General features: G+C 36.3%; 2 protein-coding genes across 2 annotated transcripts in view; one reads left to right on the plus strand and one right to left on the minus strand.

Moving 5' to 3' along the window:
* Positions 1 to 5,254, minus strand: part of LOC114647001 (kinesin-like protein KIF20B) — a 121,898-nt gene extending 116,644 nt beyond the window's left edge. Inside the window, exon 1 of the mRNA XM_028795455.2 lies at positions 5,167 to 5,254. Coding sequence (XP_028651288.1) covers positions 5,167 to 5,168 — 2 coding nt within the window. The 5' untranslated portion in view covers positions 5,169 to 5,254. The remainder of the gene's footprint in view (positions 1 to 5,166) is intronic.
* Positions 5,255 to 5,519: 265 nt separating this feature from the next.
* Positions 5,520 to 27,992, plus strand: rpp30 (ribonuclease P/MRP 30 subunit). Its single transcript, XM_028795457.2, has 11 exons — positions 5,520 to 5,697; positions 6,793 to 6,848; positions 10,482 to 10,538; positions 14,083 to 14,157; positions 14,245 to 14,316; positions 17,616 to 17,705; positions 19,434 to 19,550; positions 20,698 to 20,727; positions 22,475 to 22,512; positions 23,362 to 23,441; positions 27,707 to 27,992. Exons 1-11 carry the CDS (start codon positions 5,616 to 5,618, stop codon positions 27,817 to 27,819), a joined length of 810 nt encoding a protein of 269 aa, XP_028651290.1. The 5' UTR covers positions 5,520 to 5,615; the 3' UTR covers positions 27,820 to 27,992.

Genomic DNA, 27,992 nt, shown 5'->3' on the forward strand with positions numbered 1-27,992 from the left:
CAGTGTGTGAATATTAATACCAAAGGGGACAAAACTCTGGACAAGTGCTATGGAAAAGTCCCTGGTGCCTACATATCGTATCACAGAGCAGCCCTGGGTGCGTCTGACCATGTCGTTATTCTTCTGCTTCCGAAGTACAAACAGAAACTGAAACAAGAAAAAACAGCCATACGAACAACACAAAACTGCTGCAAGGACAGTGTAGAGGAACTGCAGGAATGCTTCTCCTGTACAAATTGAGATGTCCGGATATCCTCACAGTCACTGAATGAGGCCACTTACACCGTCAGTGAATATATGAAACCATCCCTACACCGCGTAATCAGGCCGCTTTTTTAATGATTTTTAAGCATAGGGGAAAAAAATAACATCCGTAAAAAAAAAAAAATCCGTAATTTAATAAACCACCAAGAAAAGTAACATTGTAACAATGCACGGTACGAACCAACATACAATTGTCCGTGACTGAAAACTGGAGGACCGCCGTCGCGCCTTCTCCTCCCGCTTGGGCGCGGAGGGTGGAACAGGAGGAGAGGGGAAGGACGCCCATTCCGCCCCCTCCATCATGCTAGTTCAGTATGCACTGCCTGCTCATGTGCCCACCCCCAACTCATCACCTGAGTCATTTTCGTCTTTGCACAGTCTACATGTACCTGTGAGTCACGTTGACTGTTCATTTTCCAAACAGCGCCTCATTCGCTTTTGTCTCTGGTACAGTCCAAATGCACCTCTGCACCACATAGACTTTTCATTGTTCTTTGCGGTTCTGGCTGCTTTTCTATATATAATCCACCAAGTCACCCGACCATGGCAGTAGCGAGGGGGGGGGGTACGGAGGGATAGGGGGTGTACAAAGGGCAGGGACATAATCAGTGCGAGCGTATGACCCGCACTTACTGAGAATTCCTCGTTCATGGAGAACAATTGCAAGCCCCGGTTTCCAGGACGAATGGGGTTCAACGGCTTACCCACGCCTCTCTGCGCCGGGTAGATACACGTTGATCCATGCAGTGTAGCGCGCGTGCAGTTACCTGATGCAGGAATCTGTATAACATTGAAAGAAGAGTTGTTTCCATGAAATACACTTGAAGCGGTGGCAATGGAAGGCAAATGAACAGTCAACGTGGCTCACAGCTGGACTGACGCCGTGTTTTGTGTCACTCGACCATGGTAGTAGCGAAGGGGGGGGAGTTTGGTGTACAAAGGGCAGGGACGTAATCAGTGCGAGCGTATGACCCACACTTACTGGGAATTCCTCGTTCGTGGGGAACAATTGCAAGCCCCGGTTTCCAGCACGAATGGGGTTCAACGGCTTACCCACGCCCCTCTGCGCCAGGTAGACACATGTTGATTAATTCAGTGTAGCGCGCATGCAGTTACCTGATGCAGGAAACTGTACAACATTGAAAGAAGTGTTTTTTCCATGAAATACATTTGAAGCGGTTTCTGGGAGGGGCTTCGTTGTTTCTTTCCCATGGTTTTCGATGGTGGATGCGGTCGGGTGTCGTAACCGAAAAAAATAATGAAAAGTCAACGTGGCTCAGCGGTGCATGTGGACTCCTAGCATAGACGAAAGCGACTTACGGCGTGGTTGGCGAGTTATAGCGTCCGGGCACATGAGCAGGCAGTGTGAATGCCTAGAGAGCGAAGGTGGATGCGGGCCGGGGAATAAGGAGTGTTGGTGGGCAGGGAAACGTTTTCCGTGCTCCTGCAGGACCATCTAAGAAGGCGCATATTTGTCGCGGATGCAAATTGCTGTATGTAGCGTGTAAAACAGTTTGCGATGGTGCATGCGGTCGTGCGTCGTAACCGAAAAGTCAGCGTGGCTCAGAGGTGCATGTGGACTGTATCTCAAACGAACATAAATGTGGCATGGCTCTGCGAGTTGTCGTTTATCCAATGGTCTTAGTGTTGGTGGGGGTGGCTACTTGTCAGCGGCTTAGTGAATTATATACGGTGGGCGTGGCTGTCTTGCGTGCTTTCCATGGGTGGCTACTTGTCGGCGGCTTAGTGAATTTATATTTATATATTCTGTGAGTCTATGATCATTAAGGAAAAAAACTGTCAAGGTGTACCCAAACAGTAAGCCATGGATCACTAAAGAGGTTAAAGCATTACTGTTGGAAAAGCAACATGCACATCAAGAAAATAAGACAGAAGATAAGCGAATTTTACAGCAAAGGATTAACAGGTTAATTAAACAAAATAAAAAGATGTATGGGGAAAAAAATCAAAAGGTGGTTTAATGAGAACAATCCAAAGCAGGTCTGGAAGGAACTAAAAACAATTACAGGACTGGGCTCTTTTTTTTTTTTTTTTTTTTTTTTTAAATATATATATTATATATAAAGAGTATGAATTTTCCGGCTGACAAAGACCACAAGCTTTTAGCAGATGAACTGAATAACTTTTTTGCCAGCTTTGAAACAAGTGATTTCTGCACCCAAAATACAGAAATAAAGGAGATGCTTTATAAAAACATCAGAAATTCTGCTGTGATGGGGTTCAGGTTAACTGAAGTGGAGAAAGGCTTGCAGCAGGTTAAAACAAACAGTGGGACCAGACAGCATATCAGGTCAGCTCTTAAAGTCTTGCTTTAAGCAGCTCTCTCCAGTTTTTCATTTGCTTTTTAACTGGTCTCTGACCTGTGGTATTGTACCTAATCTGTGGAAACAATCACTCATTACAACTGTATCTAAGGTTTCTATACCAAGCTGTTTAAATGACTACAGACCAGTGGGACTTACCTCTATTCCAATGAAATGCTTTGAACATTTGGTGAAAAACATTTTAATGACAGAGACAAAGTCTTTTCAAGACAACAATCAATTTGCTTACTGTGCAAACTGAGTGTGGAAGATGCTCGGGATATCTACACCTTTCTTGATCAGCCTGGTTCATATGTCAGAGCACTATTTTTGGATTTTTTTCAGCGTTCAATACCATACAGCCTCATATAATGATTGGGAAATTGAACAATATGAATGCTAAACCCATTTATTACACTATGGATTCAGGACTTTCTTTTAAATCGTTCACAGACAGTTAAAGTACAGGACACTTTTTCAATTGTCATTCATTCAAACACAGGAAGTCCGCAGGGGTGTGTCTTATCACAATTACTGTTTACTTTGTACACAAGTGACCCAACACAGAACAATGACCACTGCTCCATTATCAAGTATGCTGATGACACCATGCTCATAGGACGCATATCTGGGGAGGATGAAAGCCACGATCTAAAATCAAGTGGACTGTAAGGTAAACTGGTACAATAAAAACTCTCTCACTCTGTAAAAAAAAGACCACAGAAATGCTATTTGATTTTAAGTGACAAACATCTGTATGTTCACCCATTGTAGTTCTGGGAGAGGAGGTAGAAATAGTGACTGAATATAAAAACTTAGGAACTAACCTAGATAACAATCTTAACTGGAATACTAATACAAAAAAAATTTCTCTAAATGCAACCAGCACTTATTTCTCCTCCATAAACTCAAACTATTTAAAGTAGACAAGGACCTCATGTTGTCCTTTTATCGCAGTCTGATCCAGTCTGTGATCACTTTCAGTTTCATTGCCTGGTTTAATAGTCTGACAAACCAAAACTCAAAAAAGCTCCAGCAGATTACTAAGTATGCAGCTAAAGTTATTGGGGCTGATATAGATGATTTGTCTAGTGTGTGTCAGAGGACAATGTTAAAGAAACTGGAAATCATCTCAACTGATGACAGACATCCATTACATGTAGAACTAAACTTCAGTAAATCAGGAAGGACAGTCGCTTTGAAAACCCACACAAATCGCTCCAGAAATTTCTTTCTTCCTAGTGCCATACGACTTTTCAAAAAGAAATATCAGAGATAATGATTAAGGTTTTGATATATATCCTGTAACCTTTTTTTTTTGGTGTAAATATGCATTATTTAACTGCCTTACCTTAACCGGTCTTGTTCTATTTGTGTTTGTTTTATTTCATTGTCTGTTATTAGATGCATCTGAAAAGGCAAATTTCATATTTTCTTGTGTAAACATGACTAAATAAAGAAACCTTAAACATCACGTAACAGTGTCATTGCCATTCCTCCAATGATTAATTAGTACATTGGCTTAAAAGGTATAAAACCAAAGTGAAACTGACTCGAAAAAGAATACTTAAAAATAAACGTGGCAGACAAGACACAAATGGAGAGTAGTCAAACAATTCATAACATACTGGCCCTGACGTTAGTGACTTCTTGTACATACATAGCAATGTTAACATTCAACCCATGAAAACATCAGTACATTATACAGATGTACAACAATATTTATAAAATAAAAAATACTGTACCATTTTACGTAGAATACAAAATGACAAAAATAAAATATTAAACGAGACTAATATTAATAGACCTGCATACATCTAGTGTCATAAGCCATGTCAAAAAGTTCACCACCTCTCATTTCACTTAGTCCAAAAACTCCACTCTGTTAAGCCCTTCAGGTCAACTAAAACTAATAACAAAACACCTAACCAATTTCTTTCCCATAACCACAACCCTCGCAGACCAGTAATGTAATCCGTATTCCTTGCTTATTTGTATGTTATTTCATATACCGTATCAAGGTGAGAGAGTGGGTGTGTATGTACAGTGTACAGTATATACACACGTGCATGTGTACGTACACAGTATACACAAACACGCTTTCATTTGCACATCTTCATAATTGCACTATTTTGCAAATGTTTATAGAGTGTATGTTGTTCAACCTATGTTATTTATATGTAATGTTGTGTCGTGTTCTAAGCAACTCCAAAGCTATCAAGTTAAATTCCTGTACATTAAATACTGACGAATAAAAGCGATCATTATCTACGAATTACAAAATGCTGTCTGAGAATTTTTTTTTCAAATCGACTTCAGCATTTGAAACTACGAAGAAGGCACAACACAAAATATTACCAGAGACCTAGCATTTCCGTAATGATTTTTTTAAAGATCTCAAAGTTAGACTGTATAAAACACCTCCACTCTTAAACCTAGCTGAAAGAGATGAAAAGCTGCCGTTAGTTACCAGTACATTCACGTATTTTCAAAACAAACTATGTGAACCTACTAACTAAAAATCTGTTACTACAAACATCTATAGATAAAACTGTCAAAAAATAAAATGTCAACTTACATAATTGATGAAGAATGTTTTAAAACTAGCAGACAATAAGAACAGTATTCACCGTCAAACAGTTACCGCACCTTGTTTTAAATTCAACCAATCCCAGCAAAACAAGGTCGCAGGGATTCATGGGATTACTTGATATCACGTGATTCTTGACGTTTTCATAGATTCCAAATATTGCATTCGAGTAAAAGTCATGTTATAACGTTAATGTGATGGTTTCAAAAATTTTTGGAATTACTATTTGTCAGTAGACGTAGTCCCTCTTGATATTATCTATTATTTGATATTAGGATGTTCTTTACGTGCGGTGAAAAAATTCAATTGTCTAATTCCCCAGAGCACCAAATATTCGTTTATATCTGACTACATTTCCCAGAGTACTACGCTCCTCGTTTCATCTCAGCTTCGACGAACAGCTTCTATTTCTCGGTCGCATCTCATGTGGGTACAGCATGGCCGTGTTTGTTGATTTGAACATTAGGCAGACGTCGGATAAAAACTTGCTCCGGAAAACTATTGAAATAGCAGCTCATCGTGAGTGTTTCTTTTTGCTTCTTTTAAAGTAGAAAACTCCTACCCAAATCACCCAAGCTAAAAGAACATTTTTATAGCGTCTTTCAGCATTGAACCACAACCGCTTACTCTGTAGATTTTGCACATTCTTGTATGCGTGGGTTTTTCTTCGGTAACTTGAAAATTATACGAGACAATGAGCCCTGCAAAAGACTAGCATCCGCTCACAGTTTCAAGCTTTAAGTCTCATGTAGTTTGATTAGACTCTGCCCCAGCAATCAAAGAACATATGCGGATTTGAGGGAGTTTATACTGTACTGTACGTGATAAGTAAAAGATCAGTGTAGCGCACAAGTAAAGGACTATAGTGTAATTAATTATTTATTTATTTATAAACGTTTGTTTTACAGGATATGCTTTAGCAATAACTTGAAGGATAGAATGTACCCTTGAAACCTGGTGAATTTTAAAATTTCTTTACTTAGATCAAGAGCTACCTTGCCTACCTGTTGTGGTCCGTACAACTTGGGTACTCCGATTAAACACACGTTAAATCATTTAATTAATTTTAGGTAATTGTAATGTGGCTTGCAAATTTGTCATGATTAGTGTTGTTTGTATATTCAGTAGTGTTTCTCCACATGTACTAAAATCAGCCGTGTTAGGTTGATCGGGACAACGAAATTGATCTTGTGCAGTATGGGTGATTATGTGTTGTAATTAACTGGCACTTCACATAGGCGTGGCTCTTTACTTTTTGCCACTGTATGCTCTAGTTCCCATGACCTTTACTGTTTTAAGTGAATTTGTAACTCCCCGTGTCTGCGTGGGTTTCCTCCGGGCGCTCCGGTTTCCTCCCACAGTCCAAAGACATGCAGGTTAGGTGGACTGGCGATTCTAAATTGGCCCTAGTGTGTGCTTGGTGTGTGGGTGTGTTTGTGTGTGTGTCCTGTGGTGGGTTGGCACCCTGCCCAGGATTGGTTCCTGCCTTGTGCCCTATGTTGGCTGGGATTGGCTCCAGCAGACCCCCGTGACCCTGTGTTCGGATTCAGTGGGTTGGAAAATGGATGGATGGACTGTAATATGTATTTTTTTCAATATGTATATTTTTTATAGTGGGGTACTCGACCATTGCAGTTAATTATGTGATTGAATTTCAAGATAAAAAACAGGTAAGTCTTTTTCTAAAACTTAACATTATTATCTGCAAGAAAACATGAAATCTCAGGTTGATGCTGTATATTTTACAAGAATGTCAATTCATCATTAGCAACATAAATAGGAGTCATATTTTAGGCCTGCTAATCCTTTTATTCATTGAGGTTACTATAATGAAAGTGTCACAGGTATACAGTGCTTACAATAAAGTTTTTGCTTGTTTAATTTTTTAATAGCTTTTTTCATTAATTTGTATAAGTTCATTAAATACATACCATAGCATACCAAATGTGAATTTCCCCTTGGGATTAATAAAGTATCTATCTATCTATCTATCTAGCATTTTATAGGTTGGTGCTCAGTTTAAGTAGCAGAACTGTACCTGCACATTTGTTAAACATTAACCACTATAATGATGTTTCCTACAGCCAAAATCTAGTCCAGATACACTTAGCAATACATCAGCACACATTTGAAGACACATAGTTGATTCACTTTATGCCACATTTTTAAAAATGCGCTAAACTGCTACACCTACTTTAAATTGCAGTTGACATTTGCTTAGCTGATGTAAATCAGATAATATAGCACTTGAAAAATAACATTTAATACCTTGTAGAAATTTGTGTATATTTTTTCTCCTTCAGTGTGTTTTTAATAGATGGAAATATTAACAATTACAAGTACATTTATAATATATATTTGAGTAGAATTTTTCTTTGGCAGGGTCAAATGAAGTTGCCATAATATTAATTTCTGAAGCAAGTATGAATACAGTACAATATGTGCACCGCATAGTGATTACTAAATACCTTCTTTGCTGCACATTAGTTTTCGTTTGTTTGTAGAGGTTGCTGTGTATATCTGAAAAGATGCACAAAAATTACCCACAGTCTTATTGCAGAAAATTTATTTCAAATGGCTGTAATAATTTTTAAATTTATTCAACTTATTTTAGTAAAAATGTAAAGGAACTGCATTAATGTTGATTTTTTTACATCTGCGGTCATTTTGCCTGACTGGGGACAAATAAAGTATTATCTGTCTAATTATATATCCAAAATCTACCCTTCCACAAAAAAGAAGAACCTACAGTTGTCTCTGAAAAGACTTGAAACTAACAAAAGTAATCATCACCCATCATTTATTCATATTTAACAGAATATTAGCATTTGCTTTAGAGTTTTGATTCAACAGAATGTTTCAAATAATAACACAAATGAAAATGGCTTAGACAAAAATAATGGGACCCTTAAACTCGTGCCTTTGCCTGACTGCATGTTTCAGTTCTTTCCATAGATGTTCGGTGGTATTCAAATCAGGGATCACAGAAGGCCACTTCAGAATAGTCCAATGTTTTGTTCTTAGGTGCTCATAGCTGTAGAGGATCCATGGCCTGAGACTGAGGCGGATCTTTCTGACACTAGGTAATATGTTTCGCTTGAGAATGTCTTAATAGTCTTGAGATTTCATTGTTCCCTGCATAGACTCAAGGCACCCTGTGCCAGTCTCTTCAAAGCAGCCCCAAAACACATCCAAGCCTCTCTCTTCATAGTAGGTATGTTTTTTTTTTTTTTTTTGTTTTTTTTGAAAGCTTCATTTTTTACATCAGTGGACATAAAGCTGATGGGACTTGCCAAAAAACTTTTGTTCTGTCTCATCTGTACATAGGACATTCTCCCAGAAGCACTGTGCCTTGTCAATATGCATTTTTAGCAAATTCCGGTCTGGGTTTTTCTTTTAACATTGGAGTCCTCCTGGGTTGTCTTCCATTGAGCTCATGGTTGCTCAAAAAGCAACAGATGGTGCGATCAGACAAGGATGGACCTTGACATTGGAGTTTAGATTTCTTTAGAAGTTGTCCTTGGCCTTTTGTCTGCCTTTTTCACTATCCTCCTGCCCATTCTGGGATTGATTTTACTCTTGCGGCTGCATCCAGGGAGGTTGATTATTGTCCCATGGACCTTAAACCTCTTTAATATTTGCAGCTGTTGTCACAGGAACATCAAGCTGCTTGGAGATGGCCTTATAGTATTTGCCTTTAACATGCTTGTTTATAATTTTTCTTTCTGATCTCCTTCCTACAATGCTCTCCTTTGCTTTTTCTGATCCATTTTCAGTGTGGGGGACACAATGAAACCAAAAAGCACACTGACTCCTTTTCTCCATTTAAATAGGCTGAATGACTTGATTAGGTAATTGGAGATGTGTAATACTAATTAAAGAAAACAGCTAGTTTGAAAAATCAATCTAACCCAGTTAATTATGATCTTTTCTAGGAGTACCAACAAGAGTGTCCAGGACGTGTTAGAATATCTTTGTAGAATAAGCAATACTTATTTCTTTTCACACTTGCTTTACATTACTCAATCACATATCAAAGGCATGCTGGTATACATGGGACAAGTGCTTTTCATTGAGACACTTTTCAGGAGGTATACAGCACTTTTTCAGTGAGCTGTAAGAGTACCAACAAATTTGCCCTTGTCTGTAAATGTGTTTGTCTTATATAATGGCTGTACTTGCTATTGTTCTTTCATTCCACAACGGCCTGCTTTTTCCTTGCCTTATGGTAAAATAAATTGACTGTACTAACCAAAACACTTTTGGTATATCAGATTTGTAGTTTATAGTCCCACGATAGTTTAAATAGTTTATATTTAATTTCATTTTCAGCTTCACCCAAAAACAGTTTTAGAAAAATTTTTGTACCTTTTGTTTTTGGCAATGCACACTTTTAAGTTACTGGCTTCTGCAGAAAGGGAAAAATTAGGTTTTGGGGAATAGGGATCTGGATTGTTCAAAATATATTAAATGTACCTTTATATGATCCGTACTTAACATTATACTGAACAGATGACATATGAGTTTATTCATACACTTAATCCTTTGCTTAACAAATATTAATGATTTCTAGCATTTTAGGGACAAGTGTACTATGAATTACTTGTGAATGTCCTGTAAAGTAATAATATATGTGCTATATATATATTAATAAATGTTGTTGTTATTGTTATAGTAATAGGAGAAAAGTATTTTTAAACGAATGAATACTAATTACACCTGCTCTTGCTTATCTTTGGTAGGTTATATAAAGGTTTACCTGTTTGGGTTCTAGTTTTAACTTTTAAGCTTTTGTTTTCAATGGCCAATTTCACTCTTCAGTTGAATTTGTATATATGAATGCCAGAAAGTTTTAAAAGCTATGGAAGAATTTGACAGAAGTATGTTTTATTCAAAGTCAAAAACAGTTCACTTTTTTAAGGCAAGCCTTCACTTTAAGTATGCAAAAGTTCTTTTGACTTGAGTTTGCTCATTGTTATCTAACTGATTAAAAACAATTTGCTTAATATCAAATGTTAATTAGCAACTAAAATAAGAGGAAGCGGGAAAATTGGTGAAAAAAGCTAAACAGTTTTTGATGAAAAGAGATAGTGAAAACCTGTCTAGATTTCTTAGATAAGTAAAGAATGAATGTATTTCTTTAGTGGGCAGTAATAATGGGCATCGAATTAGTGAAAACAAATTGCCTAGATTCAAGACTAAATAGTCAAGCAAATTTGTATGTAACGTTGACCTTAATTTATAATATGTAAACGCCAAACAATAGCATGGGGATCATGCAAACGTTGTGTTTTGTTTTTCAGAACTTTATTAAACCCATACCAGTAAATGATCTATTTAATTCACTTCCCATTGTTCAGGTAATACAATTTCTCTAGTTTGTGGTTTTTTTTTTTTATATTGTTTTAGAATTTTATTGTTTTTCATCCTTAAAATGTAAATTTTGCATTTTTGAAATTAAAAATAATTCTTGTCATTCATGGCATGCTGCTATTTATCTTAGACAGTTGCTTTATTAACTGAACCAGTATTATTTTTTTTTTTTTTTATGATGAAGTAAAATTATTTTCAAGAGAACTTTTATAACAGCAGGTAATAAGAAATGTGAGAAAAAATATTAAATTAGTTTTCAGTGGGTTTTCTTGGACATTACCCATATGTGCACTTCTAGTATCACTGAGGCTAACAGCATCGAAGTAGATGTCTCCAAATATACCTCTTTCTTAACTCCCATCATTCACTGCCTGTTATGATGACTTCTCACTGGTGCATTTTGGCCTATACAGTTTTGTGTTCACTGTCACTTTCCTAGTTAAATATGTTGTTGTTATGAAACAGTTTCTTTTTGTAAAGGCTTAGAAACATAATTACAAGATTAATAATAATTAACATGCAGCTTCTTGCTAGAGTATAATAACCAGCATTAAAAAGTTATAACATTCAGGAAGCTAGTTACAACTAGCCACCTTTCTCAGGGCAAAAGCAAATTTCTCAGTACTGTAAGAAATACACCCAGACATCTTCTGGTCATAGTAGAGTTTCACAAAAACAAAATACATCATTGTGAAAACATTCGGGATAACTATCGATGTTTATTTTATATATGCATGGTCCCAGGACATAAATCAGTTTCAAGGCATACGTTAGAAGTCCGCTTGGGGAGGTACCATTTTTTTTATTAAATTACCAAATGCATCTTCAGTTAGCAAAGAAAGTGTCTGGGCTGAATGTTAGCACATTGTAATTATAAAAAAATATTTTAACTTCAAAAATAGCAAACTTAACCTAATAATGCCAATGATTTTATTTTTAAGAAACTTGTGAGAAAACACTGCATTTTATATCATTCTTTAGAGTTCAGAGGTTAAATTGAATACTTACCCTTTTAAGTAGTGACATAATGAGACACATTACCTGCATTGTGAGGGAGCGTCAGCTAGAGCACTACGGCCATGTGGTGAGATTCCCCAAGGGTGATCCAGCTCGCAAGATCCTCAGTGTTGAGGACTAGAGAGGCTGGACCAGGCCAAGGGGACACCCACGTAACACCCGACTGTAGCAGATAGGTGGTCATTTCCGGAGGGTGGGACTGGACCGCATGTCTGCCTGGAGGGTTGTCTACCAGGATCCCGAGCTGTTTCATCGTGTGGAGGGAGCGGCAACGCACTGTACCAGTGCATGCTCCCCAACCTGAACTGATTTAATCATGTTAGGTTGGTACAGTGATTAGTCTTACAATCACAGGGGCCTGAGTTTGTTTACTGATCCTTTAAATGTCTTTGTAGATGTTTGTGGAAATGTTTCTTTGATTCTTTGGAGAGTTTCAGCTAGCCCTGTTCTGAATAGGTGTATGTCCACAAGTGTGTTCAACATTCAGCTGGTTTCCTCTCTACTGGGACAGGTTCCAGGCACCTCTAATTAACAAAAATGGAACATTTATCCATTATAAGCATCACAACAGAAGTAAAATAATAAAAACTGAAGTTGGAAATAACTTTTCTAAATGTGATAAATGTACTAATGTATTTTACTGGTTATGAAACAGAAGTGACAATGTTGCCACCATCTAATTAATGCTATCAATCATGCATACAGGAGAGAGAAAAGCTCAGAATGAGGATATTTTATTTTGTGAAGCTACAGTGGGGCAAAAAAGTATTTAGTCAGCCACCAATTGTGCAAGTTCTCCCACTTAAAAAGATGAGAGAGGTCTGTAATTTTCATCATAGGTATACCTCAACTATGAGAGACAAAATGAGAAAAAAAAATCCAGAAAATCACATTGTCTGATTTGTGAAGAATTTATTTGCAAATTATGGTGGAAAAAAAGTATTTTGTCAATAACAAAAGTTCATCTCAATACTTTGTTATATACCCTTTGTTGGCAATGACAGAGGTCAAACGTTTTCTGTAAGTCTTCACAAGGTTTTCACACACTGTTGCTGGTATTTTGGCCCATTCCTCCATGCAGATCTCCTCTAGAGCAGTGATGTTTTGGGGCTGTCGCTGGGCAACACGGACTTTCAACTCCCTCCAAAGATTTTCTATGGGGTTGAGATCTGGAGACTGGCTAGGCCACTCCAGGACCTTGAAATGCTTCTTACGAAGCCACTCCTTCGTTACCCGGGCGGTGTGTTTGGGATCATTGTCATGCTAAAAGACCCAGCCACGTTTCATCTTCAATGCCCTTGCTGATGGAAGGAGGTTTTCACTCAAAATCTGACGATACATGGCCCCATTCATTCTTTCCTTTACACGGATCAGTCGTCCTGGTCCCTTTGCAGAAAAACAGCCCCAAAGCATGATGTTTCCACCCCCATGCTTTACAGTAGGTATGGTGTTCTTTGGATGCAACTCAGCATTCAAGTAGAGTTTTTACCAAAATGTTCTATTTTGGTTTCATCTGACCATATGACATTCTCCCAAACCTCTTCTGGATCATCCAAATGCTCTCTAGCAAACTTCAGACGGGCCTGCACATGTACTGGCTTAGGCAGGGGGACACGTCTGGCACTGCAGGATTTGAGTCCCTGACGGCATAGTGTGTTACTGATGGTAGCCTTTGTTACTTTGGTCCCAGCTCTCTGCAGGTCATTCACTAGGTCCCCCCGTGTGGTTCTGGGATTTTTGCTCACCATTCTTGTGATCATTTTGACCCCACGGGGTGAGATCTTGCGTGGAGCCCCAGATCGAGGGAGATTATCAGTGGTCTTGTATGTCTTCCATTTTCTAATAATTGCTCACACAGTTGATTTCTTCACACCAAGCTGCTTACCTATTGCAGATTCAGTCTTCCCAGCCTGGTGCAGGTCTACAATTTTGTTTCTGGTGTCCTTTGACAGCTCTTTGGTCTTGGCCATAGTGGAGTTTGGAGTGTGACTGTTTGAGGTTGTGGACAGGTGTCTTTTATATTGATAACGAGTTCAAACAGGTGCCATTAATACAGGTAACGAGTGGAGGACAGAGGAGCCTCTTACAGAAGAAGTTACAGGTCTGTGAGAGCCAGAAATCTTGCTTGTTTGTAGGTGACCAAATACTTATTTTCCACCATAATTTGCAAATAAATTCTTTAAAATCAAACAATGTGATTTTTCTGGATTTTTTTTTTCTCATTTTGTCTCTCATAGTTGAGGTATACCTATGATGAAAATTACAGGCCTCTCTCATCTTTTTAAGTGGGAGAACTTGCACAATTGGTGGCTGACTAAATACTTTTTTTGCCCCACTGTACATGCTTTTAGAGTGTGAGGATTCATCTTTGTTGAAGTTTTGTCAGATCCAAGTACAAAACATAACTTGTGCTTCCTCATATGCATGTTGGTTACATTCAGTGTACTATAAAATGTATATTGGTTTACTATATTTTTATATGCTGATGAATAATTGAGTATTACACTTATGCAGGGTAAATCTAAACCAATCCGAGTGCTGAACAGATTAACAGTGGTGGTGTCTGATGCTGTACAATGCATCGAACTGGTAAGTATTTATTTATTTATTTATTTATTTTAATATGTATCTGAAGGAAGGGAAAAAAATACTGGATATTTCTTTTTCTCATTACAGAGAGCTACATCACCACACATCAGGTTGTACGATATTGTGGCTGTTCTTCCCAAAACAGAAAAACTGTTTCATGTATGTATTTTGTATCAAAATGTTAGACAAGAATTAATTAAGGGTTAAAAATGAAAGAGAAAAATTAGAAACACATTGTTTTTATAGGTTGTGCTCCTTATATTTGTCAGTTTAGTAATCTGAAGTATTTAGTTGCCTAAAGTATCTACTAACTTTGGGAAAATTTGTCTAGTCCTTTTTGCAAAGTACCTCAATAACTTACTAAAATGAAAAGAGAAAACAAATTAGTGGCATACATATATTTACAAAGATTAAAATTTAAAAAGCTGGAAATTAACAAAGCTTTCCTTTTGTTTTTGTTTTTGAATTGGATCAGCATTTTTAAATGTTAAAATGTCTGTCCAGCTTCAATTTTAATGTTCTGCCATTTCCTGTTTTCAGTGTCTACTATTGTATTTTTGGTTAGTTAAATTTCTTTTTTGAAATATCTTTTGTTTACATTTACTACAGGAGATTAAAATGTAGACATTAAGTGGATTTGTATGTATTGTAATACATAAAATGGAATTTTAACTAATGAAAATAACATATTTGTAGTTCAGTTTTTTACTAGTCAAAATGTTGTTGTAGAAATATATTTAATTAGAATTTTGAACAATCCAAATATAAGTACAGATATCTTGAATTGAAAGCTCCATAGATGTTGGTGGGAAAAGCTATTAAATACTGTATATCACAGAGTACATTCTAAATATTTCTAATTTGCATTCTGACTTGCCAATTTTGAATTTTAGATATGTTTGACTAGTCAAAATTAGAATTACACATAGGTATAGATTTCTCTTCCTAAATAGTCATTGGAAGCCATTAAATGTTGAACTTCTTTTCATATATGTGAGTCCACGTGCTCAAAAGAGAGTAAAAAATAGGTAAAATGTAAGCATACTTCAGGGATAGACCAGTAAAAGCCTAAGGTAGTCTGCTAGGCCATGAGGTTTGCAAACCTATTAGTCCAAGTACACTTTCTGGTAGCCCAGCTTATATACATGGTAGAGGGTTACCTGCAACTTTTTACAGAAACATTTATTTCTAAAGTTTTTTTTGTATTTGTGTACATGGCACTCATTTCCCACAATATAAATATAATCAGCATCTTGGAAGAGAATATTTGAGCAAACAGATGATTTTTAAAGGATTATGTCATGTTGATATGTGGTCTTTTTCTATTGTACACAAGTGTTTTATCAAAAATGAACTGAAATACTGCATTAATATTTGTATTCTCAATTTTTGTGTTCAGACCTAATTTAGACCACATCAATTAGTTTCTCTATTAAAAACATGATCAGTTTGACTTATTCTGTGGTGCAGTCTGTTATTTACAGTGTCATACATTGTATTTAATCATCTTAATAATAATAATAATAATAATTCATTACATTTATATAGCGCTTTTCTCAGTACTCAAAGCGCTATCCACACAGGGAGGAACCAGGAAGCCAACCCACAATCTTCCACAGTCTCCTTACTGCAAAGCAGCAGCACTACCACTGCGCCATCTTAAAAAATTCTTACAGTATTTGAAAAATCAGTTAGTCACTTTCTGCGTGGTGCTAGAGCCTATCCCAGCCAGCATAGGGTACAAGTCAGGAACAAACCCTGAGCAAGGGTGCCAGTCAATTGCATGGCAATATTTGAAAAGTTATTTTCTAATTACTTTTGTCTTAATCCTGTTTGTAATTATAATTCCTTTCACTACTACAGTTGCTTTAGAGCTAACCCTATTGTTTATAGACTAGCTGTACAATTTCCCTATATCATTCACTAGTTTGAATGCACATGAAGATCCATTAATCAAAGACCGCGACGGAAGGACAAGTATAATCTTCTCTTGAGTGTGTAATGCACATGTTGAGGAGATGCACTTCGAATATTTTCAAATATGCTGAATTTGAACTCACGGCACTGGAGTTATGAGGTTTCAGTTCTACCCACTCTTTTACCATGACTTTCCAGAACAAGAATTAGTTTTTATATAATGCTACTTATTACCTTTATCATCCATGTTTAATTAATGTAACTAGTTTACAAAGTCTCTTCATTATCTTCTGTCTTGATCTAGTTATCATTTCGTAAGGGAAATCACAGGCTAATTTTAACCTGACTTTTCAGTATTGATAGCTCAAATTAACAGCTTACTCTAGGTTAATTGGTTCTGATCTTGACCCAGGTACTACATTGGGCTTGTTTGCATATTTCCCCATATTCTCTACAAACTACGTATTTGAGAACATATCCTAAAGATGTTTGTGCAACTCTAAGCCATTCCTGTAGTGTGCTCTGTGATGGACTGGCATTGCATCCATGGTTGCTTGGTTCCTGTCCTACACATCCATATTTGTGATGTGTACGTAATTAAAATGGATAGGTTAAAGCCTTTATTTTTTTGTTTGCACTGTTACTTATGGCACTTCTTGGCCATGCCACCAGATATTTCGTGAAATACCTTTAATACCTTGTGATGAAAGGCCTGTACACTTTACTGGCCGGAATGCCTCCTTAATGGAAGAATCAGGGGAGCGGATATGCATAGGACACTACCTCCCTCTGAGTGCTAGATGGCATCCCCCCCTGGGTTGCAGTGGTGCCTTGGATTCCCACAGCCCTACAAGGCTGTTGGAGTTTGGCACAGCCCTGTTGGGTTCTGTAGGTGCCACCAGGGGGTGCTGTAGGTGCAGTGGAGCCCTACTACATTGGCCTTCCCCCACACCTGGGAGTACTTCCGAATTATGCTGATGGGCCACCCGAAATATGTAGAATATTGTCAGAAGTGTCCTATATTTTAGATGAAGTGTACTTTAGTCTAATGACAGTGTGTAATGTAACCTGAACCTTCAGTTCACAAGAATGCACTGTGTATGCAGGCAAATCTAATAGAATGAGGATGTAATGGGTCTAAGTAAAAAGTGGCGACAAAAAATAAAAATTAAACAAAACTTTAATAATGAAATTTAAAGAATGACTCGCGCTGCAGTAATTTCCTGTTTTTCTTCTATTTGAGCACACACAACACTATCTGTCTTACTGTATGTATTTTATGTAATTCATATCCATGTATAACTTCCTTCTTTAGAAATACTGCCTATATTTGAAAAATGACTGGAACTATGCCATCACCTTGGTTCTGGTGCATAATGTTAGAGGAAAAGAGGCTTAAAAGATTCAGTTTTAAGTTCTAATTATATTCTGATTATTGGTGTTAACAATGAAGAAAACATTTTAAGTTATTTGTTTTTTTGCATTTCCGTTAATGAAAACAGTATAGGTCTGATCATTTTGTTTTTTGTTATTTATTACAGACTGCCTGTATGACATTAGATGTGGATATAATTTGTATCACTGTAACAGAAAAACAACCATTTCATTTTCGAAGACCTCCAGTGAGCGGGGTAGTTAATTTTTAATTTTCATTTTCATTTTTGGTCCCCTTGTTTTAGTTATTCCTGCACAACAGTGAATTGTTAATTATTATATGATATTGATGAAAGTTTTTTTTGCATAAGTTTTGTGATTTGTTAACAACACTGGTTTACTGAGACATGCAGTACATAAGGAAGGATGATGTATGAAACCCGCTGAGGAAAACATATTTTGAATGACTCAAAGACAAAGTTGACAGGTACGAAGAGTATCTTCAAAAATCAGAAACATACCAGTAAACCATAAGCAAAGTTGAAATGAATAAGGAATGTATTTTCAAAAGAACTATGTATTTTGCCATCTAGTCTTATACTAAGGAATAATGGACAGTGTATTTGTGAAAGAGAGTTGTACATAATTAATGCGATGAAATCATGAAAACCAAAGTGGATGATTGGAGTAGAAATAGTAGGAACTACAGATGCATGGCAGTAATGCATCTGCAAGTTGCCTACATGAGGAACTATTCTAAGTATGCAGGTTGCTGAAGTAGATTTAATTTAAGAGGTGGTAATGTGAAAAGTTATATGGAAGCAACAAACACAGACTAGTAAGACTGCAATAAGTCTGGAAGGCAGTTAGCACACCATGTTCTGAATGTCAGAGCCAAAATGCAGTAATAAAATATTGAAAATGTTTGATAGGCTATAGAATATAACTGAACTTAAATTGTTCATATAAGAAGTAGGCTTGAGATTAGTTTTACAGCACCATTTTGAATTTCTATTACTTGCTAAGTAACTGTCAAAATTAGGGGAGGAACAAAAAATAAAAGTCTTCTACGGTATTATGATGTTGGTTTTTCAGTATTGCATCACTATATATAGAGTTTAGATAAGCATTATGGTCTATGGATATACTGTATGTTAAAGTGCTGTGGCTGTATTCTGGCATGGCATGTTTGAATTTCCAGACAGACAGCAGTCTTAACTTACTTTAGTTATTTGTTTAGATGTGCAGTCAGAAGGTGAATGCTGTGCAGCCTCACTTGTGCTTTTACGGGTGTCATTACACACATTTACTATTTCAGGTGTTTTGAATACTAAAATCCACATCTCCTGTGAATCTTCATTTTCAACTCCCTTAACAGCGATCCTTTTGATGGGGTGTGATACATTGTTTACTTCAAATGCATATTTTACAAATCTTTTCTAACAGCTGTCGAATGCCAGTTCTTTTACCCTTACATTGACTATGACACTGGTGTCGTAACTGCACAACAGTAACTTCATTTTCATGTTTTAGAGTATTTTGGATTAAAGACACTCGGCCTGTATCAAATAGGTATGGAGTACTGAGAAATTCCACTGATATTAATATTGAGCACAAAAATCTGGTAATGTATTTAAGATTGAAGCCAGGAAGCACTTCTTTATGTAAGTTGTGTGACTCTGGAACAAACTATTGAGACACAGAAACATTGAAGCAGAAACCTTAACAACCTTTAAGGAGAATCTGGATGAGGTTTTGCGACAGCTTAGCTATAAGCTAAACAAATGGGCTTAATTAACTGAATGGTCTCCTCTCACTTGTTAAATTTCCTATGTTTCTTATTTCTTATGTTTCTTAACTTCTAGTATTGTGACATCCCTTATTCTGTATATGACTGTACATGTGAATTATTATGAGCATTATTTGTATTTTTTTTTTTTTTTCTTCTCCTGTGTACAACATAATTTACCCTTTTTATTTCTCAGGCAATTGAAAGAGGAATTTTCTTTGAAATTATTTATAGTCATGCTACTAAAGATTCCACAATGAGAAGATACACTATTTCAAATTCTCTCAGTCTGATGCAGATCTGTAAAGGCAAGGTGTGTCTTTTTATATCCTTTTACTAAATTTAGATTAGATCAATAATTAGGATGATGATGATAATAATAAAATATTAATTTCTTGTATAAAAGTGGGGATGCACACCTTAAAAAGACAAATTATTGCCATCATAGTAATGGAAGGGAAACTGGGCTGAAAAGGATAGAATACTTGAAAGATGTTTTTAATTTAAATATTAAACAAGTTATGACCAAATAAAGCTGCACAAAAGAAGAAATGGGCAGCTGAAATGAGATTGACTTTTGGTTAAAAAAAAAAAAAAAAAAAAACAACAAAAAATGTAAGTGTAAGCAACAGTTTTTTTTTTTTGTTTGTTTTTTTTTGCTTTGTTAAAAAAAAAAAAAAAAAAAAAAAAGTGACTCATTCCTTAGTACCTTTCCTAAGCATAGAATCTGCCTGTACCTTTCCTAAGCATAGAATCTGCCTGTGTTCATATGTGATGCACAGGTTTTATTGCTATGTTAGAAATAGAGGGGATCCCAGAATTTAGTTGTAAAACCTCATCTTAATAACCACAACTGCTCACTTGCTTCTCTAACGCATTACTTACTACCTTGTGAATGTATTGCAGTCTTTGAGAACCTTGGGTGTTATTTGCCTCCTGAATATACTGTATAGACAGCCATATATATATATATATATATATATATAGTGTTTTCCTGTTTGCAACTTAATTTCTTTTGTATTGTGTGTAGTCTGAATATACATGAGTTTTTAGACTTTTTGTAAATAAATATTTACAATCATTTAATATAAATATTAAAATGTTTCCCTATTTAATCATTTATTCTATACATGTTCTGCTAATACATTTTTGATATTTGTCTTGCAACTGATGAATATCAAAAACCTATATGCAAGGTTTGCATTCTCAAACCCACTGAAATCCAGTTCAGTTTCACAAGTCTACCTCTATAGCAACCAGGGCCAGAACCAGAACCAGCCCTAAACAGGCCATCAATCCATTAAAGGACCCACAGAGTCTCATACCCACACTGAGACAGTTTCATAGTTGCCAGCCCATATTGAGTTTGTATGAAGCCGTAATAAAGTAATTTCCCAAATTATACTGACTTGTACTTTTTTTTTTTTTTTTTTTTTTTTTTTTATGGATGTGTTTAACAGAATGTTGTGCTATCCAGTGGAGCAGAGAAGGTATGTTTTGTGGTATTTTGAAATAAACAGTTTGTCAGCACTAACATATGCCTTTTATTTTTAACAAGACAGATTTTAATAATTTATACCTGTAGTTAGTTGTTCTATCTTTGTCCTTTTGTTAATTCTATATTTTATAAGTTAAAAATATTAATGTGTTTGTTACATACTATGGATGAGCAAAAGTATTTAAAAAAATTACGCAAACTACAAAAAGAATTTTGTATTTTAATACCTGATCATAATACTACCTTAAAACTTCTAAGAAGTAAATGTAGATCTGCTTTCCTGTCCAAGTTTCCTATATTAAAAAAAAAAATTTAAAAACACACAAAATACAGATATTACAGTCGTATCATTGTTTGGATCTGGATTTCATCTCTGACATAAAAATTGTTAAGAAAATGTGGCAGTACAGCCTATTTTGCACATTTATCTGCAGTTGAATCCATCTGTTTGGCAGAAGCTTTACAGGGCCTGTCACTTGGAAAACGTGGAAAACTTTCTTCTGAGAGAGAATTTTTGTCTCATGTGTCCAGCAAGCAAAAGACAGTATGTCAGAACTCTTTATAAAAAAAATATTGAAACATCCTGCAAATATCTTCTCTCTATAATCTAGAAACAGAGTATAGTGCATAAATTGAGTAAATAGGCCTTTTGCCCATTATATCCTTTTGAGCATTCAGCTTTATCTTTAGTTTTAGACTGGAAAAAATCAATCCATAGTAGCAGAATTGATTCATGTTTTTGCTCCTTGTTCTATGGTGTCTCTACATTGAACCTTTAAAAATGTTCAAGATAAAAAGGAAGGAAAAGAGGATATTTTAAAAAATTCAGTGCAATATTATTCTAAAAGTTAATTTTTCACTGCTAAAGCTTTGGTGCTTATTTATAAAGATTTTTTATAAATGCTCTGTCTGGTATTATAAAATATCTTAATTCTTGTATTCCCAAAAATAGTCACATTGAAAGTCAGAGGGAAAAATAGTCCTCTTTGCTTGTTTCTTTATTGCTTTTCAAATTTGCAGATTTTCATTTTGAGAAAAGAGGCTGCTGTGTCACTCTGCATCTGTGGCAGTTGTAATTTGTAGTAAAATAGACTGAAAAATGTATTTGAAGATGCCATACTTAATTTTAACAGAGCTGCTAGTAACATGGCAACATCAGAAAGAATCTCATACCAACATTAATATAAATGGTAACTAATTGTAGTGTTTGGTTTTTCTGAAGGCTGTAATGCCAAAGGATTATTTTGTTTTACTTCTCATTCAACATTATATTATTATAGTACATTTATCTTGTGAAAGTTTACAGTGTGGGTTTACTTTTCCTCCTCCCATTTTGAATTTTTTTATAGTGATTTGGGATTCTAAGGCTTATAAAATGCTTTGCTTTTATTATTTTCAAATGTAGTGCCTGAACAAAAGTTAAATGAATTAAAATATTAATAATTGTACATTTCTTGGTGAAATATTTTTGTTTAAAATTAATTATTTTGAAAAATATACAAGTAACAGTTTAATAGGCATGCCTAAAATTGGTCATATTCATGAAAGTAGTTTGCAATAGGCTGACTTTGTGTTCAGCTTTGTTAAAAGCTTAGTGCCTGTTTGTGGGATAGATTGTGACTTGTATAGCTTCCTGCAGTTTGGGAAATGGTTGGACAGACCGGTTTTAACATGCATTGACTTGGTTTTCCCAGTGGTGTAGTTTCTTAAATATTTACCTTTACATGTCTGTTTTTCAGCCATTAGAATTACGTGGCCCATATGACATTGCAAATCTGTATCCTTTCCTTGATACGTTTGTGGTAATGTGGTTTTATCTTACTCATTTTTAGGTGCAAAACTACTACTTTTTATAATATTTTTGTAGAACAATTATATTTTATAATATGCTTTCTGTGTATAAATTGCTGTAGTGGTTTTCTTTCTGTGTGATAAATGTTCAATACAGAGTTAAAGAGGCTAAGATTTGCATTGGGTGTGACAAGGATGGACAGGATTAGAAATGAGTACATTAGAGGGTTGGCTCAGGTTGGACAGTTGGGAGACAAAGTCAGGGAGGCGAGATTGTGTTTGTTTGGACATGTGCAGAGAAGAGATGCTGGGTATATTGGGGAAAAGGATATTAAGGATCGAGCTAACAGGAAAAAGGAAAAGAGGAAGGCCTAAGAGAAGGTTAATGGATGTGGTGACAGGAAGATATGGAAGAAGATGATCTGCTGTGGCGACCTGTAATGGGAGCAGTCGAAAGAAGAAGACTGTCAACGGAGAATAATCTGAAACGAGCTGCAATTAATTTGTTTGCGGTGGCTGAATGAGTTTCTTGTAGGTCTCATCATAGAGAAATAATTAGTTACAAATAATATGCCTTGACTTAGCCAAATTCAATTACTTTGCTGAGGTAATACACTGGTGTGGTGGTTAAATCTTAAGCAATACAGAGATCACTTTAAGACTAAACTGGCATCATGACTCTGTGCATCCCACTGTTCTTTCACTAGAAATATTGCCTATTGGGACTAAATTGAAATTCATAATTAAATGTGTTAAGACCCATTGGAATAATATTATTAATTTTCTTACTGGTTTGTATTACATATGCAAGTTTATTCATTAACTACATCAACAGAGGTTTATTGTTTGGATTATCAGAAGGTGATGCAAAAGCAGCAGTTTCCACTAATTGCAGAGCTGTTATCCTACATGGTGGTAAGTTGTTTTGCATGAAGTGAGGTTTGTTATTTTTTTTATATGATGTCCGGTATATATTTATCTTTTAAAAGGGAAGAATTTACTGTATAAATATTACAGATTTTGAAAAGACATTAAAGTAATTCAGTCTTCAGTTTTATATTACAATATTAATAGCATGCACTATCATAAAGCTCTACACAGACCATGCAAGATATTGTAAAAAATGACATGTTTAAGTTGAATAAAATTAAAACTTTAATAGAAACATTGATTAATAATAGGCATAACTTGGAAAAGACCTGTTTAACATTAAAGAATGATGAATAGATGTAGCTCTACCATAGTAAAGCATACTACTGTCCATTTCCGGGTTGTTGATTTCGGTATTTCATTTCTAGAAGTGTTGAAGAAACAGAAATTGATTTGAGAGTTCCATTAATAAATGAAATCTTCAACTAAATGTGGTTTTCATACACAAGCCTAGCCATTATTAGGTATGCTACCTCCATAAATCTGGTAAATATAGTATAACTCAGTGGTTCTTTAAACTTTTTTTTTTTTTTTTTCATAACTCAAACTTTGCCTTTTTTCTGTCTTTGAGGACCAGAATCCTCCCAGAATTGCCCCCAACATTCATCACCTCCACTTCAGAGATTCACCACCTATAGTCCTCCCGGTTAGGGGGTGTGTGTGTGTCACCCCCCCTTTGAGAATTGTCGCCAACAGTCATCCATGAATGTCATGCCTCTTATTAAAGTCATAACTAGTTAATTTGTAGTATTAAGTTTTGTAAACAAAGTGCAGCTACACCTTGTTTGTTTATGTATGTATGTATATGTGTGTGTATGTATGTGTATGTGTATGTGTGTGTGTGTGTGTACCCATTTTTTTGCTTTACAGCCTTAAATGAAAACACACAAACCAATATTTTTCCAGCTTTACTTATTCAATGCAACCTATCATAGCTGCAGTTCAGAAAAATTATAAAAATCAAAAACAAGACAAATTGAGATTAATAAAGGATCACCCCCCAATGTCAATATTTTGTTGAACCACCTTTTGCTTTAATGACAGCCTTGCATCTGTTGGGATACTTCTCTCAGCTTTGCACATCTAGATTGAGCAATATTTGCTCACTCTTCTTTACAGAACTGTTCAAGTTCGATCTAATTGGATGGTGAGCATTGGTGGACTGCTATCTTCAAATCTTTCCACAGATTTTCAGTGGGATTTAGGTCTGGGCTCTGACTGGACCACAGAAGAACATTCACTTTTTTCTTCTTCAGCCACTGTGTGGTCAATTTTGCTGTGTGCTTTGGGTCGTTGTCGTGTCGAAAGGTGAACATTCTGCCCATCTTCAACTTTCTGGCAGAGGGTAGCAGGTTTTCCTCAAGAATTTGACAGTATATTGCCCCATCCATTTTTCCTTCTATACCCTAACGAGAGCCCCAGGCCATGCGGCAGAGAAACCCTCCCACAACAGGATGCTGCCACCTCCATGCTTTACTGTAGATACAGTGTGTTGTGGATGGTGAGCTGCATTGGATTTCCGCCAGGTGTACTGTTTGGTATTGAGGCCAAATAGTTTGATTTTGGTCTCATCTGACCATAAGACCTTTTTCCACTTGGCATCAGAATCTTCAAGGTGCATTTTGGCAAAGCTGAGACAACCCTTAATGTGGACTTTCTTGAAGTGTTTTTTTTTCCTTGCAACCCTCCCGAACAAGCCACAATTGTGGAGCGCTTATGAAATTGCTGTCACATTCACACAATAACCACTCTTTGCCGTAAAATCTTGTAACTCCTTCAAAGTGGCCATTGGCCTCTTGGTATCCTCTCTTACTAGTTTCCTCCTTGCTCTTCCATCCAATTTGGAGGGACAGCCGGATCCAGGGAGGGTCCTAGTAGTACCAAACACTTGCCACTTCTTTGTTGTGGACTTTACTGTGCTCCTTGGGATTGATAAAGCCTTTTGAGATTTTTTTGTGTCCATCTCCTGCCTTGTGTCTGTCCACAACTCTATCCCTGAGATCTTTTGAAAGTGACTTGCCACCCATAGTTAGTTGTTTGCTGTCAGTTGGACTACAAAGCAAGGGAATGCTCCAGGAACAGCTGTTTTTATGCTTCACTAATCGCACTGATTACAACTGATCACAGGTAGAAGCCAGTAACCATGGTCTGCAATAGAAATGGTGGTTACTTACACCTGATTTGAGTTTACAAATATTGGTTAGGAGGGAGTGATCCTTTATTAATCTCAGGATTTCTTGTTTTTTATTTTTTTTAATTCTTAACTGTAGCTGTGACATCTTTCACTTGGATGTTATAGATTGCATTGAGTAAGTAAAGCTGGAAAAAAATATTGGTTTGTGTGTTTTCATTTAAGGCTGTAAAGCAAAAAAAAATGGATATACAGCACACCCCCAAAATTCGCGGAGGTTACGTTCCTAGAAAAAACGCGAATTTTGGATGTGGTTAAAAAAAAAATGCCTATTTCATAGTTTAAACCCTAAATATGCCCCCAAAACACTTTAAGTAAATTTCAAACTCTGCTTAATACATTACCTAAAAATAAAGAATGTAAGGGTAAACCTGTATACTGTACCGCAGTGCTAGAATGTAAAATACCGATGTTACCGCTATATGTACTGTAATTCATGCAAGCGTGTTTTCATTGCCAGAAGCCTAAGACGGTGCAGCTCATTTCGGCGCCATCTTGGGGCTTTAACCCTTAAACTGCCACATATTAACAAAGAAAAAGTGAAATTTTAATGGAACACTTTTTTTCATGCAAAGAGCATCACAATTACTGCAACACTGATCATTTTACACACTGCTAATTAACTGTAAAAAGTATTTAAAGAAAGTACTGGAACAATATGTACAAAGTGCTACAACTGACGCCATGTATGTAAATGACTGAGCCAACTGTGCTGCACGCAAGCACACAGAGGTAAGCGCTGACCTTGGCAGGCTTGTCTTAGTGCAGCTTGCTGTAGGGTGTCACACTTGGGTCACAGAAACACGAGATTGTAGAGACAGGAACTTTATTTAAACACTTCAAACAAACATGTCTCTTTCAGAAGAGAAACGAGCTCAGTATGCAGTTAGTTATCGATTTAAAAAAATAAACATCATAGGGGAGCACAACCCCCAACAAAGCAAACCGGTAATCAAACAGCAAATAAAGAATGTAATGAAAACAAATGAAATAAGAAAGCAATGATACCACCCCTGTTCCCCTTACGGCGATTACACATTAAATACAACAAAGCACAAACAAAACACACACAGTAAATCATGAAAAACGGCAACGGATGAAATGTAATGATGAAAATAGATAGTCCAGAGATCCGCATGTTGAATGGGAATGTAAAGAAGTCCTACCGGTAGTTCCTGAAATGGTGAAGACGGGTTCAGGAGCACTCCTTTCTTTGCAGGATGGCCATGAATCCACTTACAGTCCTCATGTACACAGGCAGACGGCAGACAATCCAGACGCACGAAACAATCCAGGACAAAATGAATAAGTACAGGTAACCCAACAGAAGGCAGACAGACAGGAACTTGAAACACAAATTACAGAAACTTTTTTTTTTTTGCTTTTGATCACTGGCCCCCTTTTTAAAAGCCGTGCTGACACCCTTTGACCTCAACAGCCCCAGCATCCTCAGCAGAAGACCAATTAGATCCACTGCAGGGACTGCTGGGAGTTGCAGTTTCAAATTCTATTGGCTACTTTCACCATCCCAAGCTCTCTTCTGTTCTCTCTACAGTACAGTATTGCCACGAAAAAAGCCATAAAAATTGTGGAGGATATTTGCGGTTTCCGCTAACAATTATTAGTTAGGTTCTAAGGAAAAATCTGCAAATGACTGAGGCTGCAAACTCTGAACCGTGACTTTGCAGGGGTCTACTGTATCTCGAAGGGGGTGATTCTTTTCTGTGCCCACTGTGACTTTAGATGTGTTTATGTTCATTTCTTTTAAATAAGAAGCAGTTCATCATGAAAATGTTGGCTGCTTTCACGATCTAAGACCGAGGAAAGTGTGATGCTACTTGACTACCTTTCCTGGTGGAAGGTGACAAAGACTAGGACCCTAACTTCTAATGCTTCCAGCGTCTTTTTATAAGAATAGCTATCTGTGAAATTTACCATGTGTTTATCGTTTATGCTTTATTACCTTTAGAAGGTTTACTTGTTCTAAATGAATACTTTAGAGAGTTTTGGATAATGTATTTTCTTACAAATTATTAGAATTTGTTGCTTCCTTTTTTAGAAACAAGAAAAACTGCAATGGGAGTGGTTTATACCATGAAGAAAAATCAAACATTATTAGACAAGGAAGAAGATGAAGTGACACATCCACTGTCAAAAAGAATGAAAACTTAAGAGACTTGTGAACTTGTATTCACTAGAAGAAATTATTTTTTCAGCATCTTGGAATATTTGTTTTGCTTCTTTTATTAATTTAAAAGTTCTGCAAAGTTCTGCTTTTAACTAGACGAATCAATAAAACTTGGAAAACCAGCTATAAAGCTAAACTATAGCTTTGTGTATAATTT

Source organism: Erpetoichthys calabaricus, chromosome 2, assembly GCF_900747795.2.
Source record: "Erpetoichthys calabaricus chromosome 2, fErpCal1.3, whole genome shotgun sequence".
Classification (NCBI taxonomy): Eukaryota; Metazoa; Chordata; class Cladistia; order Polypteriformes; family Polypteridae; genus Erpetoichthys; species Erpetoichthys calabaricus.